The 25,051-nt window shown below is 37.2% G+C and overlaps 1 protein-coding gene across 2 annotated transcripts; it reads left to right on the top strand.

The window, feature by feature from the left end:
• The first annotated feature begins 896 nt into the window (after nt 1-896).
• LOC145917493 (uncharacterized) lies at nt 897-24,451 on the top strand. 2 transcript variants are annotated; one of them, XM_083002952.1, is made up of 84 exons: nt 897-1,029; nt 1,243-1,284; nt 1,474-1,643; nt 1,694-1,752; nt 1,928-2,021; nt 2,141-2,290; nt 3,642-3,763; nt 4,232-4,314; nt 4,599-4,640; nt 4,707-4,858; nt 4,915-4,970; nt 5,035-5,134; nt 5,218-5,361; nt 5,478-5,605; nt 5,676-5,755; nt 6,405-6,440; nt 6,612-6,766; nt 6,827-6,882; nt 6,978-7,077; nt 7,304-7,447; nt 7,524-7,639; nt 7,784-7,866; nt 7,986-8,021; nt 8,093-8,247; nt 8,310-8,365; nt 8,435-8,534; nt 8,645-8,791; nt 8,860-8,978; nt 9,113-9,192; nt 9,260-9,295; nt 9,360-9,517; nt 9,575-9,630; nt 9,681-9,780; nt 10,137-10,286; nt 10,414-10,538; nt 10,631-10,707; nt 10,766-10,801; nt 10,880-11,034; nt 11,093-11,148; nt 11,215-11,314; nt 11,414-11,566; nt 11,642-11,763; nt 11,841-11,929; nt 12,055-12,087; nt 12,221-12,460; nt 12,708-12,950; nt 13,120-13,329; nt 13,390-13,507; nt 13,565-13,672; nt 13,731-13,944; nt 14,058-14,228; nt 14,306-14,510; nt 14,637-14,915; nt 15,276-15,515; nt 15,648-15,767; nt 15,837-16,048; nt 16,187-16,274; nt 16,333-16,497; nt 16,552-16,695; nt 16,802-17,086; nt 17,166-17,354; nt 17,487-17,680; nt 18,256-18,415; nt 18,538-18,748; nt 18,853-19,008; nt 19,062-19,187; nt 19,306-19,459; nt 19,587-19,712; nt 19,772-19,897; nt 19,984-20,106; nt 20,249-20,371; nt 20,492-20,632; nt 20,701-20,812; nt 20,975-21,069; nt 21,132-21,312; nt 21,401-21,587; nt 21,931-22,049; nt 22,180-22,290; nt 22,375-22,545; nt 22,657-22,926; nt 23,276-23,404; nt 23,542-23,620; nt 23,798-23,838; nt 23,908-24,451. In XM_083002952.1, exons 1-84 carry the CDS (start codon nt 966-968, stop codon nt 24,036-24,038), a joined length of 10,812 nt encoding a protein of 3,603 aa, XP_082859078.1. In that variant the 5' UTR covers nt 897-965; the 3' UTR covers nt 24,039-24,451. The 2 variants fall into 2 exon arrangements, with proteins under 2 accessions (XP_082859078.1, XP_082859079.1); XM_083002953.1 differs by having other exon boundaries at nt 7,992-8,021.
• The last annotated feature ends 600 nt before the right edge of the window (nt 24,452-25,051 follow it).

Here is a 25,051-nt window from a genome sequence, read left to right on the forward strand (position 1 = left end):
TTTATTATTACAAAACCAAATAAGACCAATAAGGTCGAAACAGCGGCTATCTGTCTGCAGCTCTCAAATAAGACCAATAAGGTCGAAACAGCGGCTATCTGTCTGCAGCTCACATTAATAAAAATCCGTTTGTTGCACTTGTTGTGCTTTTGTCTGATGAAAAGCTACTAAAACAGTTTTACAATGTTTTCCATTCCTGCGCATTAGCCTCGCTGACAGCTCTCGCACGACTGAAGCGAGGCGTAATAATATTTGGCGTCACGCAACAATAATCTCGCTTTCACAAGATTGAACAAAAAGAGATGAACAAAAGACAAGTCGGGTCTTGCTCGAAATCGTGCCATGCCGCCGAAGTTCCCTAATTGTTCCCAATATTTTCCTACCTTTTGTAATTTTCAACTTTTCAAAAGTAGCAACCCTTTCAGAGCAAATTTCTACAATCGCGCCATACCGCCGAAGTTCCCTAATTGTTCCCAATATTTGTTTTCAGTCACCGCATTCTCTGTGTTGTTTGAGGTGGAAAATTGCCTGATGGTGTTTTTCCAGCAGCCTTTATCATGTAAGTTCGTGTCAGAACATGTTCTTTTGTCTGATCCAAGCGGGTATTTTCCTGTTGAATCGAAAGGACTCGCAAATAAACGAAAGTTTCTTGGAACTGCGCAATTGTTTTCGAGTTTAACTAACGTAGAAAGCCTATCCCTCGCAACAAACTTGCAGCATTGCGGCCTGGTAGCTATGTGTGAATAATACCCAGGACTGGACTTGATGCATTTATGAAATTTCGATGACAATCAGTCAAACGTAATATTATAAATAAATTGGTGGAGGAGGAAGTATTTTGAGCCGAAACAATAGGTGTACTTTAACCTAAACTAACGTGTTATTACTTGTTCTACAGTTACTAACTGCATTGTGATTTTAAGTTTGAAATACAAAGTAGGAAGAAATTTTCCTGCAGAAGGAAAATGGAAGCTTTGGAATTCGTTTTTGTGCTATTACTTTGCACTGGCCTCACGTCAGGACAAAATGGTAAGCAAAATTACAAAAGGTAGGAAACCCTTTCTTTAATCATGAATAAATGTGGTTTCTGGCCTAATAAAAAAGCTTTATAGTCCCACCATGATATCATATTTACCAATCTGGCATCTATACGTGGTATATAACTTAGTCATGTCTCGTATCTAAAAATTTTCGCGTGAACAGAACATCATATAATAAATAACTGTTTTGTTCTGTCCATAGCCGAAACAGTCACCAACACAACTAAAGAAAACACTCGTCGCAGTAAGTGCACTCTTTTTAATTAACTAACCTTGTTTCAGATATTTTTGACAAACCATTCAATATAGAACAAAAAAATAAATTAGCGCAAAAATATAAATCAATCACAAATCTGTTGCCACAGGAAGGCCTCACAAAACTTCGTTCATTCATATTAACCTTCGATGTTTCTTAAAACTTGATTTTACTCAGTTGCCAGAAAAACCGAAGTTATTCTGGGGCGACTGAATTCATCGGATTTGACAAGGAGATTGCTTGATTTCTATCCCTACCAATACGACGATTATTCTTTGCCAATGTACAGAATCAGAAATGGCGGGGATACCATATTTGCACATTGGTTGCATCCTAATGGAAATGAGGTATGTGTTTGAACACGGATTTCGTTACCGTTCTTATTCAGTATTTTTAGGTTCGGTTTAGTGTTGAAGATGTTGAAGGAAATATGGCGGCTTACAATCACACTTACAAGTACGCTATTTGACACCACGTGACAAAAAAGTTAGCGTGACAGTAATTCTGCAACAATTGCAATATTATCAAGACCTTATTAGCAATATGTATTGAATGAGTATTTATAATTTCATAGCCTTTAACTTGAAACGGGACCCAGAAAATATGGTTAAATTGGGTTTTGTTGTTACAGCGGGTCCGACTATTCGTTTTCAACTCTGGCCATCCATCCGTTTACTGGTTTCTTTTACATCAATTCGACCACAAGCAGGCGGTACACGATTAATGTAAGTGCTGCAGTAAAACCAATTCTGACAGCGTTCATTCTTATTGTAGTGAAAGAAAGTATAACTTGCTCAACTCTTTGTAACACATTTCACAAAAATAAAAAGTATATTTTGATCAGGTGTATTCAACACTTGGCGGAAACAGTAGAAGTTTATTGGACTTTGCTGGTTCCGTAAAATATGGAGAGTACATTTTGTCTTATGGAGGAGTTCAGGTTTTCGATGGACTGGCACCGAGCGTGTGTCAAGTATATTTTTATGTAGCTAAGGTAATATATAAGTTTTATGGCACCTTTATAACAAAAAAGATCATGATCTGTAGGTTACATGTTTGATTCTGTATAAATGTGCATTATATACATTAAAGTGCATTTGACACGGTCATGGCAACTTTGCGTAAAACTAAAAGTACATCTATAACAAACATATATCCAAAGTTTTTCGGTTCTACGTCAATTCAAAAATGTAGTAAACTGCACGAAAAGTAGCGGCGACCAAAAATCGCAAACCTTTTTTGCTGTGGCGAAATTGACATCACACAAGGCGCTAACGACAAAAAAAAATGCATTGTTAACATGAGAGAAGGCGCCTTTGTTTGCAGATATTGAACAGTTTCAAACGTAGGAGAATCCACAGATTACTGTACCCCAAAGGTCAGGACAAGGTTTTACGTCATACAAAAATATGTCACTGTGACGTCACCAACCAAAAGCTTATTTATCCCTGATTATCGGAAGACCAAAGGGTATAGCAACGACGACACTTCTGTGCACTAAGATAAGACGGGGATGGTGCGTTTCTTTGCTCATTGACATTACATGACGTAATTTTGGGTGTGATGTCATAACTTTAACCTCACCTTTGCGTTGATATTAATATGATGATTCCAACATTTCGCGTTCCAAACTATAATGCGAAAAATACATTAGTGGTTGATTGTGGGGATTAATCAAATCGTTTAAACGATAATAATTATGACGCGAACTCGTAGGCAACGCTACAGCCAGACAAAAATTGGTACTGTGACAGACTAACAGTGCTGTTTTGCATAATCAACTAATTTGGTCGGTTTTTCTCGGCGGTCTTTGCCTGCCTCAAAATTCAATTACGTCTATCTTTTGCTGTGAGTAAACAAAACGACAATGCTTAATTGACGCTTTGTCTCTGTCATGTTTTCAAAAGTTCATGCATCACGTTAGCGATCATAGAGCTTTAACAACAAGAACACTCTGTACCAGTTACTGCTTTATCATTACGCAACTAAATAAGACTTAATAGGTCGAAACAGCGGTCATCTGTCTGTAGCTCAAATTAACATAAAAATCCGATTGTTCACTTGCCCTGTTTAATGCAAAACTATACAAAACCAGTTTTTTTGCACATATATACTAAACCAGTTTTATCATGTTTTCCATTCTTACGCATAAGGCTTCTGCCAGCACTCGTACAGCTAAAGCGCCTTCTATGACGTCATGCAACAATAATCTCCCTTTTGCACGATTTCGTTTGCAACGGAAACGCACCTTTGATCAGCTGTGTGCAGAAACCAGACGACCATCTCTTAGTTTAATTATTAATATGTTTTATTTTTTCGTGTTACATGCACTTTAAATACTCCAGAACCAGAGTGGCATCGATTTTGTCTCTTGGCTACCGTCAGCAAACCTTCCTTACCTGACCAGCGAAGCCTACTTGGATGGGATTGCTGAGGACGTTGTATTCGGTTACACTTTGCTTTCAACGTATGTGTTTTTTGAAATAGCAAAGTGGTCAAACAAGAGTCGTTATAATCTCAGTGAGATAATTGCCAAACAAGATTGTTTCGTCCGTATTGCCACTCGATTCAGGGCCAGTTCTGCAAACCAAATTTGACACGTTTGAAATTTCTTGCTGTGGTGACATTTTTTTAGATCTTTCTGATGGCGCATGTATGACCCTTTCTTTTAAAGCGCATCTTCCAAGTACGTCACTGACTCCAACCCTTGTTGCTATATAGTTGGTAGATGTTTATGACAAGAAAGTCGATAATAACTTGTAGATGCGTTAAAAAATCATAATCCTGCATTAATACTTGTCGAAACCATTGCAACATTTTTCATTTCTGTATTGGGGTACTTGAATCTACTTAACTGCAGAAAATACACAATGTTTGTAGTTTACTGGTCATTATTAGCTGAATTGTTTCTACTTATACATCCATACTTTTACAGCTTTGACCCTGGTCGTGAAATTACGCAAAATCAACTTGACGATACGATGATGGACATGTTGGTAACCGTTACTAAAGGCTTTGGTGAGCTTAACCTACAACCCCATTAGTAGCGGCAAAATATCCAGTGTAAAATAGATGGAATTATTTTCTGTTTTAACGTTAAAAGCGTTTGATGTGTTTGATAAATGTTTAAATTATTATTAAATAGTATTTGCACTTACGAATCTAAAAACATACTTGTCAACGAATTTGAGAATTTGATAGTCTTTGAGAGTTTTCTTCTCCAATAGAGATAAACATATTATACTTTGAGTTTTTATTTTTACACTTATATATATTTTCAAATTTACCTCTATTTTGGACAGAAACAAATAGCAGTACTTATCTCAGGATCCCAAACCCTAAACGTAAGTGTTTTGCATGCGAAAAATGAAAAAAAAGGGTATTTGAGTTTTAAATACTTTTTTTTACAGTTGCAAGAGAGACAGAAGTTTTGCTAAATCGAATCAAGATGCTAAACTTAACAAAGGATTTGCCAGATTTTTATCGGTATATTTACAACGATGCCAGTCCTGTTAACAAGATTAATCATGGGGGAGATAATATGTATTCCAAAGGAAACTGGGTAAGAAGATATCGCCACCACGAAGAAATTTATTTACTCGTATTTTTGTAATACAGATCCAATTTGCCTCAAATAATGAAACCAGTTTTGCGGAGTACAACAAAACCTACAGGTGTGTAGAAAAAAACTAAATCAGTTAAGAATTCAGTTCCATTTGTTGACTTTTTGCACAACAGCGGTGACGACTACACATTTTCCACTCTGGCGACCCACCCTTTTGTCGCTCTTTTTTACATCAACTCAACTGCTCCGAAGTATCGGAATTTCGCCATTGAGGTGCAAATAAAACCCCTGTATAATATCAGTCTAACCTATTGTTGCAAAGTTTGAACCAAAATTCGATACTTACGTTTGATCAGGTGTCAACCAACAACAGAGGCGGAAGATTCGATCGCTTCTCTGGTTTGGTTTCAAACAAATATAACACAATCACTTTTGAGGGAGTACAAAATTTCGAAAGATATGCTCCTACTGTATGTGAAGTCTTTTTCTACATCGCACAGGTAAACTATAACTTCAAACGATTTTGCTCAACAAACAAAATGAGACAAATGGTTTTGGCTTTATAATTTAATTGCGGACTTTTCTGACCACTATGAGAAAATTCACCATGTTTTAGAACCAAAGTAACCAAACTGTTGTGCTCAATATAAAAGCGCGAACAGAGTGGTGGCAACCTAATCGAAACGAGGCTATCTTGAATGGTTACATAAAGGATGCTGTATTTGGATACATCTTATTGTCTACGTAAGTGTGCATGTAATTATTATGCGTAAAGTAGGGGTGCTAATAAAACTATTGGAATCATTTCTTTTAGACATGCTCCTGGTCGAAAAATTACCCAGTTGCAGTTAGAAAGAACAATGCTTGGTGTTCTTAACACACTAACTGGTTACGGTAAGTACAGGAATATTTACTATCCTGTTTCTCTCGAGATTGGATTATGAGCTAATACTATATTTTGAAGAAAAAACTTCTGCATCACTTGACCAAACTCACAGTCACATTTCGATTTGTCGAGTTCGCAACTTTAGCACGCGATGGTCTTTTACTTAAAGAATTTATTTAGGTTAACAAGAGAATACAATTTGCGATAACTTTCAGATTACGCATTACGCATTAATATTTTTTTATGACGCAATATGTTAAAATGTCAAACAAAAGCCTATGATACTCGGTGTTTCCAGGCGGTTACCAATCAACTACTGACAGGGCACGACGGTGCTTAATTTCAAAAAAAAAATTATAGAGGTACACCAATCTGACGAACACTACTTTTACTTTCGGTTTTTGTTTGCAGTATATTTTTTATTTTTTTTATTTTTATCGGTTTTGTTAGCGCGCGAACACTACACCAAACCTCCAAATGGCAGGGATGTGCGAGTGAAAAGAGTTTGGGAATCACCCTTGTACAATATATCAACATATTTACGCCACAGTACATTGTCTATCAAGTTGATTCAAATATTTTCGATTAAGAAAACGATTACCACATCATCTAAACGCCTTTCGAGTTGTTAACAGCGTTATTGTTTTTTATTTTTAGAAACAGCAGCAACTTCTCTAATCACAGACAAAACAAGTATGGACTTGTAGTTAAGTTCACATGATAAAATACTTTTACCCAAAAATTTCATTTTTGCAGTACATTCCTATGGTTTATCATAATCACGAGCGTGTATATTATGGCGCCTTGTGCTTGACATAATTTCTAAGAAAAGTGCTTCTGCCATAACACTGTTACTGCATTTAGTTACAGGCAAAACTCAAGTCATAATGCAGTCGATAATGTCATCGAATTTGACCAAGCACATACAAGATTTTCATCGATATATTTACGACGATAGAATATCACCAATGACCAAAATCCAGCATGGAGGAGATAACATGTACAATGGTGGAAACAATGTAACATCAGATGGGTTAATAAAATCAAAAACACAAAATAATCTATCTCGTTTACCACAGGTTCTATTCGGTGTAAACAACGAACTTATATTTGCTGAATACAATCGCACCTACAGGTACGTTGTGGGGAACTGTGCTATTTATGCATGCTTGCCCTTATATCACTGGTTTTGTCGTCCATCGTAATATTAATATACACCTTTATTCGCAGTGGTTTAGATTACTCATTTACAACGATGGCGATTCATCCTTTTGTTGCATTTTTTTACATTAACACAACCGGAAACACAAGCAGAAGTTACACAATTGAGGTAATTGCATCGCGTCCCTTTTGCATTAATTCATAACGATTGTATTTAACTGTGCTTGTTCGACTACAACAATATTGATACCTTCAGGCTAAGAACTGCCAATCATAATGACAGAAAAGCTGTTAATTACGCTTTGTACGATTGCTGTATGCGGTCGGGCTACATGCTCTTACGCATCTTGGCAGTCCTTTGGTATTTTACCCTATTTAAATGATCTTTTGCGTAGTTGTTGTCAAGAGGCAGTCCGGGTGTCATTCAAGAATTTTCCGGATCGGTTTCAATTGGTGATTATGTGCTGACATATAAAGGATCTCAAAATTTTGGCAGTTTTACACCAAGTGCATGTGAAGTGTTTTTTGTTATTGATCAGGTAATTTGATTCCGAGACTTTTTCAAATAACAAACAACAAATAGCAGAAACGGTATTTTCGCTCAATTTTTTTTAGAGTATTCAACACAGTTTCACTTTTACTGCTCCTAACACAGGAGGCATTCGACGAAGCACGGCCACAGTTCGTGGGAATCCAAGAAACATAGTTTTCGGTTACACTCTGTTGTCCACGTAGGGTCCTTTTGTCCAGCCTTATATAACTACTTTCTCAATTTACAGCAAATGTTCAACGGACGTAAAAGTATACGTGGTGTAAAAAAAAGACTTATTACTCTCATGCCAACAACATTGTGGTTTATTTTAGTTTATTTTTAGAATAAAACCGGGCCGAGACATAACGCTGAAACAAATCGAAAAGACAATGTTTGACATGCTGGCCACCATCACCACTAACAATGGTAAGACATTTTGTCATTATTGTAAACCAAATCGTGGTAATAGTCAGAAACACAAGTATTGTGTTGCGTTTCATAATAGATTGTAAGCACTTACATTTAAACAACATATTTATGCACAGAAACAGCTGTTCCAAGTTACATAGAAATAGAAAATGGTAAGTAGAATATTTCGAACTAACCTAATTTTAAGACATAATTGCAAAAGATCCAAAACTTGTTTTTACAGCTTCAGCAGACATTCAACAAATAATAAATCGAGTTAAGAATGCAAATTTGACAAGACATGTAAAAGATTTTTATCGCTATCGTTATGACGACACAAGTTTTCCGACAAACGGAATTGCAATCGGAGGGGACAACATGCATTACCAAGGAAATTATGTAACAATATATATTTGTGTTGGTGACATACATTATCATGTACTATGAAAATATTTTTTTAGGTAAGTTTTGTTGCTGAAAACGAAGGACTTTTGACATCATACAATCAAACATACAGGCAAGATAGGTTTAAATTTTGCTCGACAAAACAATGCTTTAAATCAAGTCACGTGCATTTTTGTCGCAGGGGTTCTGGATACAGTTTTTCAACTGTTGCTATTCATCCCTATGTTGCATTCTTTCACATAAACAGTACAGACCAATCAAACCAAACCTTCACCATAAAGGTTATTGTTGTATTTAAACCTTGTAATCGTTTCGTAAACAACAAAGAAATTAAAAAAAAAACTTACAGATTAACAGCAAAACATAGTTCGTGAGGTTTTTTTTATTTAAGGGGTGGTCCAATCCACAAAGCAACAGACACATATCCACTTTTGGCGGCTCAGTAAAACGCGGAAATGAAATATTGACCTTCGAAGTTTATCAAATCTTTAGCGGATTTGTGCCGAGTATATGTGAAGTTTATTTTTACATTACGAAGGTACAAAAGTGAGTGACCAAGATTGAAATGTAGGTTGTTAACCAAGTTGTTTTGTATTGATTGTATAGGAAGAAAATGAGGTTCATTTCCAGCTTCTGTATCAAAATCACTATTTTCACCGATATCGCGAAGCTCTGCTGCAAGGAAACATCACAAATGCTCTTCTTGGTTACACTTTGCTATCAACGTTGGTTACAGCTTTTAATAAGCCTTTAGCGAACACATTAATTTATAATATTTTATTACAACAAAAAATTGATTGACACAAAAAAAGATTTTTTTTTATTTATGCAACATAACACAACATCTGTGTATTATTAGAGTCGTGCCAGGACGCGAAGTTACCCCAAACCAAGTAGCTGATATTATGCTTGATGTCTTAATAACAATGACAAGCAATGGTAAAATTTAAAAAATATTAAAATTCCCGAAGAAATATTAAAGGTTTAATTTACACTTTTTTTGTAGAAACGCTACCACCCATCGAAAGCCAGGATGCAGACAGTTAGTACAATCGTATACAAGCAAAATGCTCTAATTTCAAGTAAATGTGATTGGTCAATTTTAGTTTACCGGCAAACAACACAAGTTCTGGATCGTCTTAAATCAACAAATATAACAAAAAACTTGAAAGATTTTTATCGGTATCGCTACGATGACTATGAAAATCTCATTAACCACATTTCTAATGGTGGCAACAATCTGTACAACTACGGGGGAAATTACGTGAGTGCAACAACGTATAGATGCTCATATTTTGCTAAATTTTATTTTTTATTTCAGGTGACCTTTTATGGAAATGGGGAGAGTGCTATTGCTGAATATAACCGAACATATAGGTATGATTGGGCATCGCAAAAACTAAAGATTTATTTCCAATTATTTTTAGCGGCCCTGGGTTTATGTTTTCCACCCTTCCAATATATCCATTTTTGGCCCTCTTTTACATCAATTCAACGAATCAAAAACATGAGTCATACTGGATAAAAGTAAGTATAAACATGGAAACGATTGATAATGTTTTGCAATGAATGTCTTTTAATTTCATAAGTATATGGTCGGTTACAAAATGTTTGTTTAATGGCGACGAAAATGAGCTCAAAGGAAGACACATTCAAGTTTATGTTGCATAGAAACCAAAATAAGTATCTGCATAGTAGTCGTTTAAGTTTTGTCTAATTATCACTTTTTCTCCCAGAGTCAATTTCTACACGATTTTACTTAAAACAGCTTAGTTACGGTTATAAAAACATGTATTCAATCGGAAACAAATATATGTACAAGTAGAAGACAATGTTGATTTCATTTTATGATATCAACCCTATTTGTATTTGTATTGTAACAGGTGACATCGAGACCGGAGTACTACCATAGAAGTTTTTACACCTTCGATGGAATCGTATCAAACCATGATTATGTACTGCACTACAAAGGGCACCAAGATTTTAACAGAAACGCTCCGAGTTTGTGTGAAGTTTATTACTACATTTCAAAGGCTAGTAATTTTCTGTTATTTTAGTCGCATACTCGTTCTTAGTCTCTGTGTGTTTATAATTCCATGTGTAGTAAACCTCCGTTATTTCGGTTTCGGTTAATCCGGTTCTACGACTCTTTCTGTACAGAACATAACAGAAAACGAGTTTACATTTGAATGGTCGAGCCAAAACTACTACTACTACGGGAGTAGCGAGGCTCATCTGTATGGAAACATCAGCAACACCTTTTTTGGCTACATGTTGTTGTCAACGTAAGCAAAATGATTTAATAAACTTTCACATGGATGTTTTAAATGTCAGTAAATCGTGGGGGCGTTGTGGCACAATATTTTACTTTCCACAGGTTTGATCCTGGTCGTGAAATTTTGCATCTTCAACTTGAATCCACAATGCTAAAATTGCTATCGACACTGACTGAAGGTGGTAAACGGTTACACTTTCATTTCAAATAATTTTTTTTCAAATTTCTGTGTTACAGACACTTCATCTCCTAATCAAACACAAAGGGCCACAGGTAAGTGACTTCTCATTTTCACTGTCTTATTTCGTAAATAATGCATTTGCTCCAAGTTATTAAACAAACCTTTTTCAGTTGCCAACCAAACAGAGATTCTTGTTGACCGACTTAAATCATCAAACCTGACAACAAACATAACAGATTTCTACCGCTACACATACGACGATCGACAATACCCAATTAATAAAGTACAAGATGGCGGATATAATATGTACGACGAAGGAAATTATGTGAGTTGAATTTCGTATGTCACGTTGCGCATCGTATAATTGTCCATTCAAATCTCAGATTTACTTCTCGGTCGATGGAAATACAGCAATCGCTGAATACAACCAATCGTATATGTAAGTATCAAACGAAATAATAGATAGCTGAAAGCCTTTTAATTATTAAAATACGTATATTTTTAGCTGTTCAAACTATTCGTTTTCGACGCTCGCTATGTACCCTTTTACTGCATTTTTTTACATCGACCACACTGATGCAATGAACGGAAGTTATTCCATTGAGGTACACACCTGGCCAACAGAATAAAATTATGTTTGAATTTTAGGAGAAATTATTTTTTTTTTTAGTTTTATTTTTCTTCACGTCATAGTTTATTTTAAGGTACGTTCAGTTCTTGGATATTACTGGAGTGCCGCATACACGGAATTTGTCGGTGCAGTAACAAATGGAAAGCACTTTCTCACTTTTAGAGCTGTACAAGTCTTTGAAAGATACAATCCAAGTATCTGCGAAGTGTTTTTTTACATTACTGAGGTAAGCTCGCCGTGTAAATTTCTGAAACATAAGATAACGAACCACAACAAATGCTTCAAAAATATGATTTTTCAGAATCAGACTGGAAAAACTTTCAATGTTTCGACGACGATTCCACACTACAGAAACAGACGCACTAAAGGTGTCCTCGAAGGCAATGTCGAAAACGTAGTCTTTGGATACACCCTTTTATCTACGTATGTAACCACGTTATAAGCGATTACGATTTAATTTACGAAACAATTATTTTCATGGCGGCGAAAATAATATTTAGGCTCGATAGAAACAATCGTCCCAGAGAGATTACTCAAACGGAAATGGAAACAACGATGGAATATTTTTTGAACGCCATAACAGGCTATGGTATGTCCATGTTCAAGTTTTATTCGAAGTGTGTTGTTTTCTTACACCGAAAGCAATTAATGTTGAAACAAGTTTTCCTATATTGGTTTAATTCTAGATCAGACAAATTGTTTGTATATTTGCAGAAGTCAATGAAGAAAATGAAGCACTAACAACAGGTATTTTAATTGTTGCGTTCATCTTTCTTAACACAACATTACTCTAAGAAATAGGTGCAGGTAGATACTTTTAAAGCTAAAAACTTTCTGGTCTAATTCCTTTGTGTAATGTTGTTAATTTGACATAAAACAGTCGAAGGCTTTCCTGGAACCAATGTCATATTGCTGAGGATTTTCAACAAAAACGTCACAACAGCTACACGAACCTACTCCGTCCAAGTAAATGGTGGTGGAGATTCCCAGGCAACGATAGTCCATGATGTAAAAACAACGTTCATCGAAGATCTTACTCCGCTTACTTTTTACACAATAACAGTGTCGGTGCTCAATGATGGTCTTCTGCAATCCACGATTCTCCTAACAGTCAAAACAGGCATGTAGACTATAATTTAATGAATTCAACTGTTGGCAATGTTAGACCAAATTTCAACCGGAATGATCCGTTTAAAAGATGCGTTGATGCGTTGATGGCTCCAAAAAAATAACTTTCCTACGAGTACTTACTTGTATTTTGATTTAGGCATGTCTAATATTTAATGTCATTCGACCTCTATATATTTGGATACATAAAAAACTTTTTTTTTCACAAAACACATTTATGACATCATATTTTTTTCCAGCACAAATCTGTACTCTGCAATGTACGAACAGCAAATGCATCGTCTTCGGTTCCTCGAGAACAGAATGCGTTTGTAACCCAAGTTATCAACCTCACCAGAACTTAACAAATGTATGTGTGGATATAAACGAATGTCAACAGACGCCTTCACCATGCCCAGCTGATGCGATATGTTCCAACACAGATGGGTCGTTTACTTGCAAATGTCGCAGAGGTCTCCAGCTTTTCGGTGAACAGTGCGTAGGTGGGTGGTGGAATGGCATAAAAAATATAACTTATGTAGAAAACATCAAATGTCGCACATATCTCCTGCATTGTTTAAATGAAAGATTTCTAGTAGTTAAAGGTTATCAGGCTACAATATTTTCCACTGTTTCACATCTGACCAAACTATTATTGCTAAACAATTTAAGATCCACATATCTGCGAAAGGGATCCATGCAACAACAATGGGGACTGTATTTCGAATCGCGGTACATTCTCCTGCAACTGTACAAAGTATTATTATGGTACAAGGTGCGAATATTACACAAGTCCATGTTTGAACGTCCCCTGCCAAAATGGTGGAACTTGCATCGATTTGTCTGGAAGTTATGAATGCACTTGCACGACATCTCACACAGGTAATAAGTTTGGAACTAACAAGTGTAAGCATAGTTCGTTTGTAATGAAATTCTTTCAAGGACCTAATTGTGATTTGGATGCCGATGAATGTCAACTCGATACTCATCATTGCGATCCCAACTCAAAATGTGAAAATACCGTTGGAAGTTTTAAATGTATTTGCAATGAAGGATACAGGTGAGTGACGTAAAACGTTCCAAAAGATTTCCATTAACAGACTTGCAAAATTCACAGGGGAAACGGAAGAAAAAAATGTTACCGTATCCGACTGCTCCCATATGGGGAAAACGAACAAGATCAAATGCTCGAGATTGAAGACAACGTTGCTTCGCCCACAATCAGGTACTTATAGCTGGTTTTTGAATATTGTGCTGGTTATTTTAACGCAATAACTTTCCAGGGCTTCGTACGCGATTCCTTTCGGTACAAAGAGGTTTAGGGATATGAGAGTAACCTCCAACGGTTTTATCTCCCTTGGATCTGGCGCATGGTTTGTTCAATATCTTATCCGCCCCTTCTACAACGGCTTTAATTTCTTTGACGTCTCTGTAATTGCACCATTCTGGGACGACTTTCATCCTAACATTAATAACAATGGGCGTGTTTATTATCAGGTACGTGATAGCTAGATTTTTATTGTGTTTTATTTTGGCATTTCAGAAATATTTTACGATTTGCTGTTGAACTATTCGGAAAAAAATATAATACGTAACTCATATTACTTCAGGTTTATGACAAGGGGTCAGAAACTTTGACAAACAAAAGCGAGGTTGTGGTCCATCAGGTTGCCAATCGCATAAACCATTACTATAAGCGCGATGACTTCGAGCCTTTGTTTGTATTAAAAGTCACATGGAGCGAAGTGGTTGTTTTTGATGAATACTACAACCGCAAATATGTTAGTGAATGACTAAATGATTTTCAGATTCAGAATTTTGCTCTCTGTTATATAATTAAAATATAATTCACCAACAGCCAAGCACATTCCAAGCGATCGTAGCGAGCGATGGGACGGACACTTATCTTATCTACAACTACAAAGAAGACGCCATGTTATGGAATACACGAAAGAGATATTACTGGGGTAATCGGGCGTTGATTGGATACAACTTTGGATTAGGACAAGATTATATCGAGGCACAAGGAGATTACAGACCAGATCACCGAAATCAGACTGCAGGTAAGGCGGGGACTTGAGCTTGTGTTTACAGACTTGATAATTCAGGTTGTGTTTGATAAGCAATAACAAAGAATGTATTGGCATTAACATTCTATGTGGATTTATTTATATGCACATCTCACGCAGGCGGACCAATCGGCCAATACTATTACCACGTAGCGAGCGGAGTTACAGACGAACAGAAAGCTGCAGCCACAACAGGTTGCTTGAAATGGGTGCTACGTGAACTCAATGATCCATGGGTACCTGATTTTGAGCCGTGCCCGTGCAACAGTCTGCAAGCCCGAATCGATCGCAGGTTCACGTGGTCGGTAGACGCTGAATTATACTTGAATTCAGTCTTTGACCAGGATCGACCGGGACATTATCTGACAGCCAATGTAGATGAATGGACGTACGATGAAGGTAAATAAAACAAACTTCTTATGTATGTTCCCTCACTCCTGGATTTTGAATTCGCTGAATTTCAGTTTTTTACGTAATTACAACCCTTTTTGGAAATTAAGTATAATATTTCTGAGGCACCGTTTATCGAGCACTTTTTTAAAAGTTGTATCTATACGTTACGCCTGACGCGTGATTATTGTTGCCTTAAAAGATTTCCAACCTATACCAAGCTGCAGACAATGCATAGTGTTTCGAGTAATAAAAATCATCATTAGAATGCTTTCTCGGAACGCACTATAGCCTGATCAAAACCCAAATTTTCCTACCTACTCATCAAACGACGTATCTAACCACAATTTAATATAATTTCTTTTGTAGTCGGTTTATCAAACTGCTACCAACCACGACTCAACAGCGGTCCAAGATGTTGTTACTCTCCACGCACCAGCTCATTTTCACGGTTCTGGGGTTGGTTGAGTCTCAGTCCCATCATATCGGGACCATTTTCAAGTAGATACGAGCGCGATCAGATTCCGATTTTTGAAAGGAATGCAAGTTGGTCTTGGGTTCGTCACAGAGACGAGGAGCTGTTTTACACGCAGTACAACAAGTCATTGGGTAGGTTTACGTACGTAGAAGTTTTCTTGGCTCGCATATTCAAACTAGTTACATTACAACGTAAAAGTAGTACTTTCTTTCATTTCTTAGATTTTCATTTCCCTAAAATAATATCAAAGTTATTTTTATTAGAAAACGATCTCATTCCAAGAAGACAATGCTGTGTAGAGAGCAATGACGAAATTCTATGTGATTTGTACCAAGCACTACGACCGCCAGCCACTTGTTCCGGTTACATTCCGAGACGTATTTGTAAGTCATCTTTATTTGCAATACCAAAATTTAAAACATCAAAAAAGTTTTATTTCATGCTTATTTTAGCTTTTTTCTGGGGCGATCCCCACATTACAACAAACGACGAGGTTACGTACAGTTTTAACGGATTGGGAGAGTATCATATGTTGTACGCTCCCGGTGTATTCTCCCTGCAAGCTCGCACCAAGAAGGCCAAGAAAGAAGATATGACCGAATCGGACGCAACTGTTTTTACCGCTTTTGCAGCAAAGGACCTTGCAACCGACACTTCTGGAACGGTAGACAATCCTATGATACAAATTGTTTTGTTTACACTAATACTTTTGTGCAATTTGTAATCACAATCAGTTTTTGTACAGCATTTTGACAAATCCTTAACTTTGTGACCGACTGGTTGACACTTTAGAAATATTTAGGTTCAGTTTGAGGTTGACTTTTCGAGCGCAATTGGGGATGAAGTGATCGTGAAGGTAAATGGCGCTCTTGTGGAAAACATAACAGACAGTAAGTTGCGCAATTCGGTTCAACGTATAACATTTGGAGCAATATAACCGCTTTTTAGCTGAAACAGTCGTGGAAGAAGTGAGTTTAACCTCCGCAAACGGAACTTACACCGCGACATTTCCCTCGTCGAATTCACTTTCTATAACATCCACCAACTTTCTCCTTACCATGCAGTTCACAGGAGACACAGCTACACTGCAAAACTATTCACAGGGACTGATGGGTGAGTCATATCATTATCGATCTGGGGAGCACATAACACACAATATTTTTGCAGGTTACTGGGATGGAATAAAAGAAAACGACTTCTTAATGAGAAACGGAACCACCCTTGATTGGATGACGCTGCAACCAACCGAAAATCAGGATATCTTAAACAACACATTGAATGAAAGAAGCATTTTCTCTTTTGGGCAAACATGTAACTACAATTTGTTTGTAAAATATGCAGCCATAAAATCTTTAAAATGTAACAAAAGCTGTTGAGCTGTAATTACGTTTTGTATAACGTTGTATCTTCTATGCAGGGAAGTTGTTTAACGAAAGTGAAAGCTTCTTTAACTACACCGGTGAAACTGGCGACACATTCCAAGATCACAATCCCACATTAGCATCCGAACCTCCGTTCCTCGAAGATCTTGTGGCCGAACAACGAGGATTCTCTCACTTTGAGGGGATTCAGGCGAACTGTACAACCAACAATGTACTTTCTACTACTTGTCTCTACGACGTGTTGATGACAAACCGAAGTGAAATCGGAGAAAACACCAAAGCAGAATCCGAGAGTTCGTCCACCATCACAGAAACTAATGGCAAGTTGTTGTTTTTTGTCCAAACTAGACTTATTTGACCAACTCCGAGCATTCAAAGAAAACAGAAAACACTTTTTAGCCAACTCTCTGCCCAACGTCACAATATCACCATCACCGTATATTTCCGTTATCAACGGCAAAAACACCCTGGTGACTGGAATAAGCGAAGAAGCTACTTTCAAAATTGAAGCCACTGACAGCGATGGACATAACGTGACGTTCAGAATCGCAATGGAAAATTCTATTAGTGGCCCTACTGTGAATAACAGTAAGTAGATAAACGTGTATAATTTCAATTTTTTTTACATTCATATTTTTAATGCTAAATTAAGAACCATTCGAAAAGCCCGCAAAAGGCCGTTTTCATCTAAAATAAAAAAAAAAAATCTTACTTTTTCAGTAACCGGCGTTTTCTCTTGGACACCAACAAGTGACCACATAATTGCAAACACCACAAACATGACACTGACCGCAATCGCCACTGATTCTCTGGGCGGTGAAACTATCATGAGGATCAATGTCAAACTCTGCCACTGTTTAAACAATGGAACTTGTGTGGTCGACAGTCCTATAGTAGGAAATGAAAACTACCAGGTGAAAACGGACTGACATTTGAGTAAAAAGAACCGTTTTCCTCAATTGACTATTTTTGTAATAAGATGGACGATTTTATATGCTCATTACATTGGAATTTTCCACACAACGCAGAAAAGGTTTATTTACAAGGGGGCATAAACAGATAATTTGAAAATAAATCGAAATAGGCTACAACATAACCATCAAGGTTATAGGGTTAAAGTTGGGCTGATGTGGGTAAAGTTATATCAGTAATAAAACTGATGTAAACAAACGTTCTTATAAGTTGAATAAAAAAACCTGTGCCACGACCGGGTCTTTCTATCAGGTCAATTAAATCCCAAGTGTAACTGAGAATAAAGAAAGAGGGTGATTGTCTGTGAGGAAATCATCTTCATACTGGCACCTGACTCCAAAAACATACATATCCTTTATTGTTTGACACTGTCCATGTCATTCATAATTATATTTATTGTTTTTGTGCGCGATAACTTTGTGCTCAACAAAAATCATTTCATTTGTGTTTGTATCTGTTAAAATATAATCCCATGTTTTGTCAAATAGTTTGAACAACGCAATCATTTTTTTTCAAGATCGTTGACTGTAACTGCACTGAGGCTTACACCGGTTCTAATTGTTCCGAGGATAGAAACGGTTGCCTTTTATCAGCCTGTTTCACCAACGTCACATGTACAGATGTTCCAGCTCCAGGAGTTGGTGAAAGTTGCGGGGATTGTCCGGAAGGAACAACAGGTAAAGCATGTTTTTAGGTTATTCTGCAGAATATTTTATAACGATATTAATGTCCAAATTAGTACGCTACATTTAAAAAGTTTGGAAAGGCTTAAAGTTTTTGATCTGTGCGGCACGGTTAGGTGATGGACGAAACTGTACGAATATTGACATGTGCGATTTGAACCCATGTGAACATATGTGCGAGTCCATCTACAACGGCTTTATATGTTCTTGTAATGACGGATATGTTTTGGAGAACACAACACAATGTCGTGATGTGGATGAATGCACCGGCGATCCTTGCACTATGGTCCAACACTCACACTGTGTGAATACGATTGGAAACTACAGGTGAGATAATTGAATCATTTTTTCATTTAGGTACTTTTTTATAACGCGTTAATGCTATTAAAGTTTGTAATTCAACATGCATGAGAACAATATTTTTCATACAGTTGTGTGTGCAACAATGGGTTTACGAGCAACACTTCGGAGGTTTGTCAAAACATCGACGAATGTACGACTGGCTTTCACAACTGTTCTCTCAATTCAACTTCTTGCCAGGACCTCCCTGGTTCGTTTACATGTCCATGTCTACCAAACTTTATGAGGTATGTTTACTTCATTGATGTTTTGGTTCTTCAACTTACCATCGTACTCTCAGAAATGCCACTGATGGGAAGGAGACTTCTTGTGTGGATTTGGACGAGTGCGAGCAAGGATTACACAACTGCGATAATCAGACAGAAATATGCGTCAATGAAGCTCCTTTATTTAGTTGCATTTGCAAGTAAGCTTAAATAGTACTTTCAGTATATTTTGGAAGCGTTGCTTTATGTTGTTGCGTTATGAAATATGATAGGAAAACTATGTCAAAATTTTTACAAATTAAAAAATGTTTACAATAGAGACGGTTTTAAAACTGAGAACGAAATTTGTGTTGACATCGAAGAATGTTCGGACACAAACCTAAATACGTGTGACAACAATACTTCGAGTTGCGTTGAAACAAACGGTGGATATTACTGCAAGTGTTTGGCCGGTTATCAAACCAACAACATGGTAATATTGGGTTTTAAAATGAGATAATGAAAAATTGTTTGTCTACAAAAGATTTTTAAAGCATCAACTTTATCAGCACATGAAAATGGTCATACATACGAGGACCAATAAATTTGTCTTGATTTAGACTTGCATCGACATTGATGAATGTTTGAATAAAACTATTTACTGTCCGCTGAAATCTATATGCGACAACTGGGAAGGTGGCTATAACTGTTCCTGTCGGGATGGATACGAGATGAATGCGGACGGTGTAAGTTTTGTTGTTGAATCGTAAAAAATCTGTACGACCAATATTTACAATTTTCACAGACTTGCGTCGATGTAGACGAGTGCCTAAAAAACTCCAGTATATGTCCAAATGAATTGCATTGCTACAACACGGAGGGAGCATACAACTGTTCATGTTTAACTGGATACCATCTGTTATTGAATGGAGTAAGTGTGATTTGATGTTGTATGAGAAAATATATTAATTGACGTAGTTTATTGTGCGTAACTAATAAATTCACATTATTGTGTAGACTTGCGTAGACGAAGACGAGTGCCACGATTCCAACCCCTGTCCAGAGGGAGCCTCGTGCCTGAATCATGTGGGTGGTTACAGTTGTTTTTGCCCCATCGGGTACCTGTTTCTTGAAAACGGAGTAAGTATAGTAAAGTAAGACTACTCGTAAGAATAGATTTCCTGAATTTATAGCGCAATAACATATAAATTTAAAAAAAACAAAAAAAAATTTTGGTGGTCAAAAGCTAAAGCACTACAATATTTTTTTCTATTATACGCAGACGTGCACTGACATGGACGAATGTGAAAATGAGACAGTTTGTCCTGGAGAAATGATCTGCAACAACACACATGGAAGTTATACTTGCTTGTGTCCGTCAGGGTACCATAGAGCTGAGGACAGGGCAAGTATTTTTGAAAATGCGTGACAAGTGTTTTGGGGCATTCGATTTTATTTTAAATTAAACTTACACAACGGAACGTAACCACATGTTTTTAAGTGTGTTCTGTTTGGGTGTATTCAGACATGCATTGACATTGATGAGTGTTTGAATGAAACTACTTCACCGGGTGATGATGTTTGTCCCACTGGACAACTATGTGTCAACGTTGATGGCAGCTATTATTGTTCCTGTCCCGCGGGATATCAAATATCCGAAGACGGGGTGAGGTTTTGATGGTTGACTTAATGAAATATGTGTAATGTTTGAAAATTAAATTTTTTGTTATGCAGACTTGTAACAATACGAACGTTTGTTTTGAACACAATTGTCCAGCTGAATATTCGTGTTTGGAAGTTGACAGCAATGAAGTGTGTCGATGTCAAGATGTGAACGGATGTTTATGTAACTTTTCTTGATACAAACTCTTTTTTTTAGTTGCCTAGTAAATTTTGTAAAAAGTTAAAAACGTCAAAACCACCAGATTTTTCTGAGCATTTGCTGGAGTTTTTTCCTTCAACGTCAATTAACCTGACCTTTACTATAAACTATTTTCTTCTTTGACAGTAAACCCCCGATTAACCCCCGTTTCCGTGTTGCAAGCGGGCACTGACAAAATTGAAGTTTTGATAGACAGTGGCGCACTTTACCAAGAATACGAGGTTAATTTAGTTTATTTATCAGTATACTGCCAACATTAACACGTGCATGTTTACACTGACAGGTGCGAGCAGTTGATGGAAATGGCACAATAAAGAGTGTTATCAGCATAGGAACCGTTGCGGTTGTAAGGGATCTGATGCCAAATACAAAATATTTAATAAGTGCGAGGGTCAGAAAGCTAAAAACTTTGGGTTACATTTTTGACCGTTTGAACTTCAGCAAACCGGTTCCGGTAACTACAGGTAATTTGTCTTCTTTCAACCCTTGCTTTCAATTTCAATGCTTGTTCTTGGCTTTGTCTTAGTGTTGAAAATAAACATATTTTTATAGATACAATCAAGCTTGCAATGGAGGTGACTTTAGTTGGTCAAAATTACACCGTTGAACTAAATAACATCGATTCTCCCTACTCAATTGCTCTGCGTCGTCAATACGAAAGTGAATTTACTGCAGGGCTAAAATCCGTAATGGGGAACGTCACTACGCAGTTTCTGAATGTTTCGTTTATAGCCTTCAGGTAAGTCATGAAACAAGCATGTCAGTCAGGAGATCACAAGTGGGGCGTTTGTTGGGGCGTTGATGTGCTGACAATGTTGGGAGAAAAGCCTATTTGAGTACCTGTGGTCAAAAGATAAGTCTTTCTCAACTTGTCTGTTGACCACTTTCGATGCATTCTTGAGACAACAAAAATTCTTATTACAGTATTATCAACTGCAATTTAGTGTTATTATAATTATGGGCCAAAAAGTCACATTACTAAGTCAATGACGCACAAACAAGCACGCCAATGTAAAATTAGCCTCGGCGATCCGTATCACATATTGTTGGACTTCAACCGAATCAAATCACATATTGTGCAGAAATGGCAGTGTTGTAGCTTCGGCTAGGGGATCGCTTAATACGAACAATGCAAGATTTGCATCTGCAGACGTTGATGGATCAGGCCTAAATGCATCATTGTTTGAAAATCTTGCAACAAGTATGTTTTTGTACTAACAAATAAAATCGATTTCACACACAGAGTATTGTAGTTATGTCATATACATCGTCGCCAAACATATTGGCAAAGCTCCATACGCTCTGGTGTAAATAGTTGTTTATTTTGTCAGTAAAATCCATCCCTCCGAGCCCAGCAAACTTGCGCGTCACCAACATTACAACCTCTTCAATCACTTTTGGATTTGAGAGCGTGCCTGGTTCATTGTTGTATGAACTGGAACGTAAGTTCTAAACATAAACATTGTCTACTAAAGTTAGTTAGTATGCGTTAAAGAACAAACTCAAAAAGTCACCTTTGATTGCAGTGACCTGTCCAGGAAATAGAGTGATTAAAATTGTTAGTACCACAGTCATCACCATAGACGGTTTACCGTCAAACGAAGTGTGCTCAGGGCGGGTGAGGACACTGGCTATCGTCAACGGATCAAATTCTAGAGCATTCTCGGATTTCAGCAACTCACTCGTCGCATCCACGTGTAATAACATGTGCTTTTAAAAAAAATGTTTTTCAATGAAACAATTTATTTTCAATTTGGCATATAGAGATGCTTCTTATTCTTCATGTTTTGTAACATAGTTTTGTTTAGCGCCTTCTGTCACTCCACTTGGGATTGCATCAATCACGATAAATTCTCTCGTCGTTTCGATCGCTTCCATATCCCGCGCCACCAGTTATCACGTGACGGCTGAAGGAATTATTCCGGTTCACGCCCAACCATCATCAAGTAGTGCAATCAACTTCACCATAACAGGCCTCAGTCAAGCAACAACGTACGATTTTTTGGTAACGGTTGTTACCAATGATGTACTAGGAATGGAACGAAATGGAACTGGAAGGGTTACTGCGACTACAGCTGGTTAGCAATACAAAATTACTTTAATTACTTTGAACTAGACAGTGTTAAAAACAGCAAATTCTGTGTAAATGCTCGTGCTCATTTTTTTCAGTGGTGTCCATGAAAGTCCTTTGAATTCCTCCTCAAAAAACGAAAACTGTTCTGATAATTATCTGCGCAAAAAAGCCATAATAGTCAATGAGAGCTTCGACCTGTAAGGTCTCACCAGTGCAGCTGGTGACCGTGGCACATGCTATAGCTGTTAGACTACTGTTCTGATAATGTTTCATATTGTCTGGCGGACAATTCAAAGCAAATATGTGCGGATTTTTAGGCGATTATCCTAATAAATTTAAATGCCCTTGTGCAGACTTCGATGAATGCATGGAAACCCCGAGTGTCTGTCCACAAGGTGCAACGTGTAACAATACCTTTGGCAGTTTCGAGTGCATGTGCGGAAAAGGCTTTCATCACAATTTAACAACCAACAGCTGTGTCGGTGAGTGACTACTTTGTCAAATGTTTCACTTTTCAAAACTTTGTTTGCAGTTGTACCGTATGACGAATTGCGGTTTTTCTGTTTTACCACAAAGCACATTATCCCTGAGATAAAATAACGATTTCAGTTTTTTGTAGGATTTTGCTCAATGAACTTGGATTACTGTAAATATGGTGGGACGTGCTTCCAAGATTCATCCGGACTTCCTGTTTGCAAGTAAGTTGAACATAGTCGCTTGAAACCCATTGGCGCAACGCTATGGGTGCTTTTCCAGTAATCAATAATAACAAGGCAACCTTAACACATTTTGTACTTGTTGTTGCACTTAAGCAATCACTAGCCGGATTAGGTTAAATCAAATTTATGCTAAAGAAAGTGTATGTTGATTTGTAGATGTGCGTCTGGCTACCAGGGTGAGCGCTGTGAAAAAGCTGGTAAGTCGTGCAACGATAAAGAAATGATGGGATGTTTTCTTAGATAATAACTTGTTTACCTTAACATAGATACTCCCGATAATTCTTGGAAGATTGCTGTTGGTGTTGTGGGAGGAATTATGCTTGTTGTTCTTATTGTCGCCGTGGTTGTGATGTCATACAAAAGAAATCAGAGAAGCGAGAAGTATCGTAGCGTTTAGTTAGTCTTAGCCATTGTGACATATCCTAATAAACATAGCTCTAATCGTTTTTGCACGAGCTACTGTTGTAGTGACTTGTAACGTATAATTATAACCATCTTGGCATTCACCACGTTTACAAATGTCATCCATCCATTTTCCGGACGTATGTTCATGTGCAAATCATCACAAGTTTTCAATTTGTTGCCACAACTGACTGAATTAAGAATACGTTATTTTAAAAATGTACGACCAAATTATACGTGATTAGCTTTACAGTATACGAGGCTACTTATACATGTGCATATATGTTTTTGGCAAGGGAAACTGAGAAGACCGATTCCAACATGCTTTAAACTATTGTATTCACACTCTTTTTAATCTAGTTTGTAAGTTGTTCAGACAAAATTACTTTGCACGAAAAGTTCAATAAAATTTACGCTTCGACAACCCTGAGGAACTTTGCTGTCTCTCCACAATATATGTTAGATAGACAAGTATGTATATAGGCAAGACGATAAAATAGCGGGAGAGTAAATGAAATGACCAAAAAGTCACACGTTTGCCAGGATAGTGACCAATTGCAGTTAGGTATAGTAACCACTATTTACCCCACTAAAAGTGGCCCTGCAAAAGCATACAGTAGCAAACTATGTTACATGAAGCGATAATGAATAACACAAGAAAAAACTGACTAAATTCATCATGCATGACTAAATTAGGTTTATCTGTTGATCTGCATTTTTCTTTGAAACCATTGAGTTGTAACGAACGTTGTAAGGATACACGGTCGGAGTTGCGCAACAACAATGGGTTCGAAATTTCTTCTAAACTTCAAACGCCTGGACGCACAATGACGCACGGTACGCATATGCAGCGGTGTTTACTGGTTTTACGCGTCAAACCAGTGGCCAACATCCTAAGCCATATGTGATTTGATTCCGCTAACATAAACGAGAACGGGTATAAAAAAGGCGTACGTTCTCTTTCAAATATTTAGTCACCAAACCAGACAAAATGTATATCTTAGAAGT

This window comes from Ascidia mentula, chromosome 1 (assembly GCF_947561715.1).
Source record: "Ascidia mentula chromosome 1, kaAscMent1.1, whole genome shotgun sequence".
NCBI lineage: Eukaryota > Metazoa > Chordata > Ascidiacea > Phlebobranchia > Ascidiidae > Ascidia > Ascidia mentula.

Coding starts and splice junctions, on each gene's coding strand:
- LOC145917493 (XM_083002952.1), top strand. CDS start 966: ATGGAAGCTTTGGAATTCGTTTTTGTGCTATTACTTTGCACTGGCCTC. Junction 8,792..8,859: donor TTTATTTTTACATTACGAAG/GTACAAAAGTGA, acceptor TTGATTGTATAG/GAAGAAAATGAGGTTCATTT. Junction 9,781..10,136: donor ATGAGTCATACTGGATAAAA/GTAAGTATAAAC, acceptor GTATTGTAACAG/GTGACATCGAGACCGGAGTA.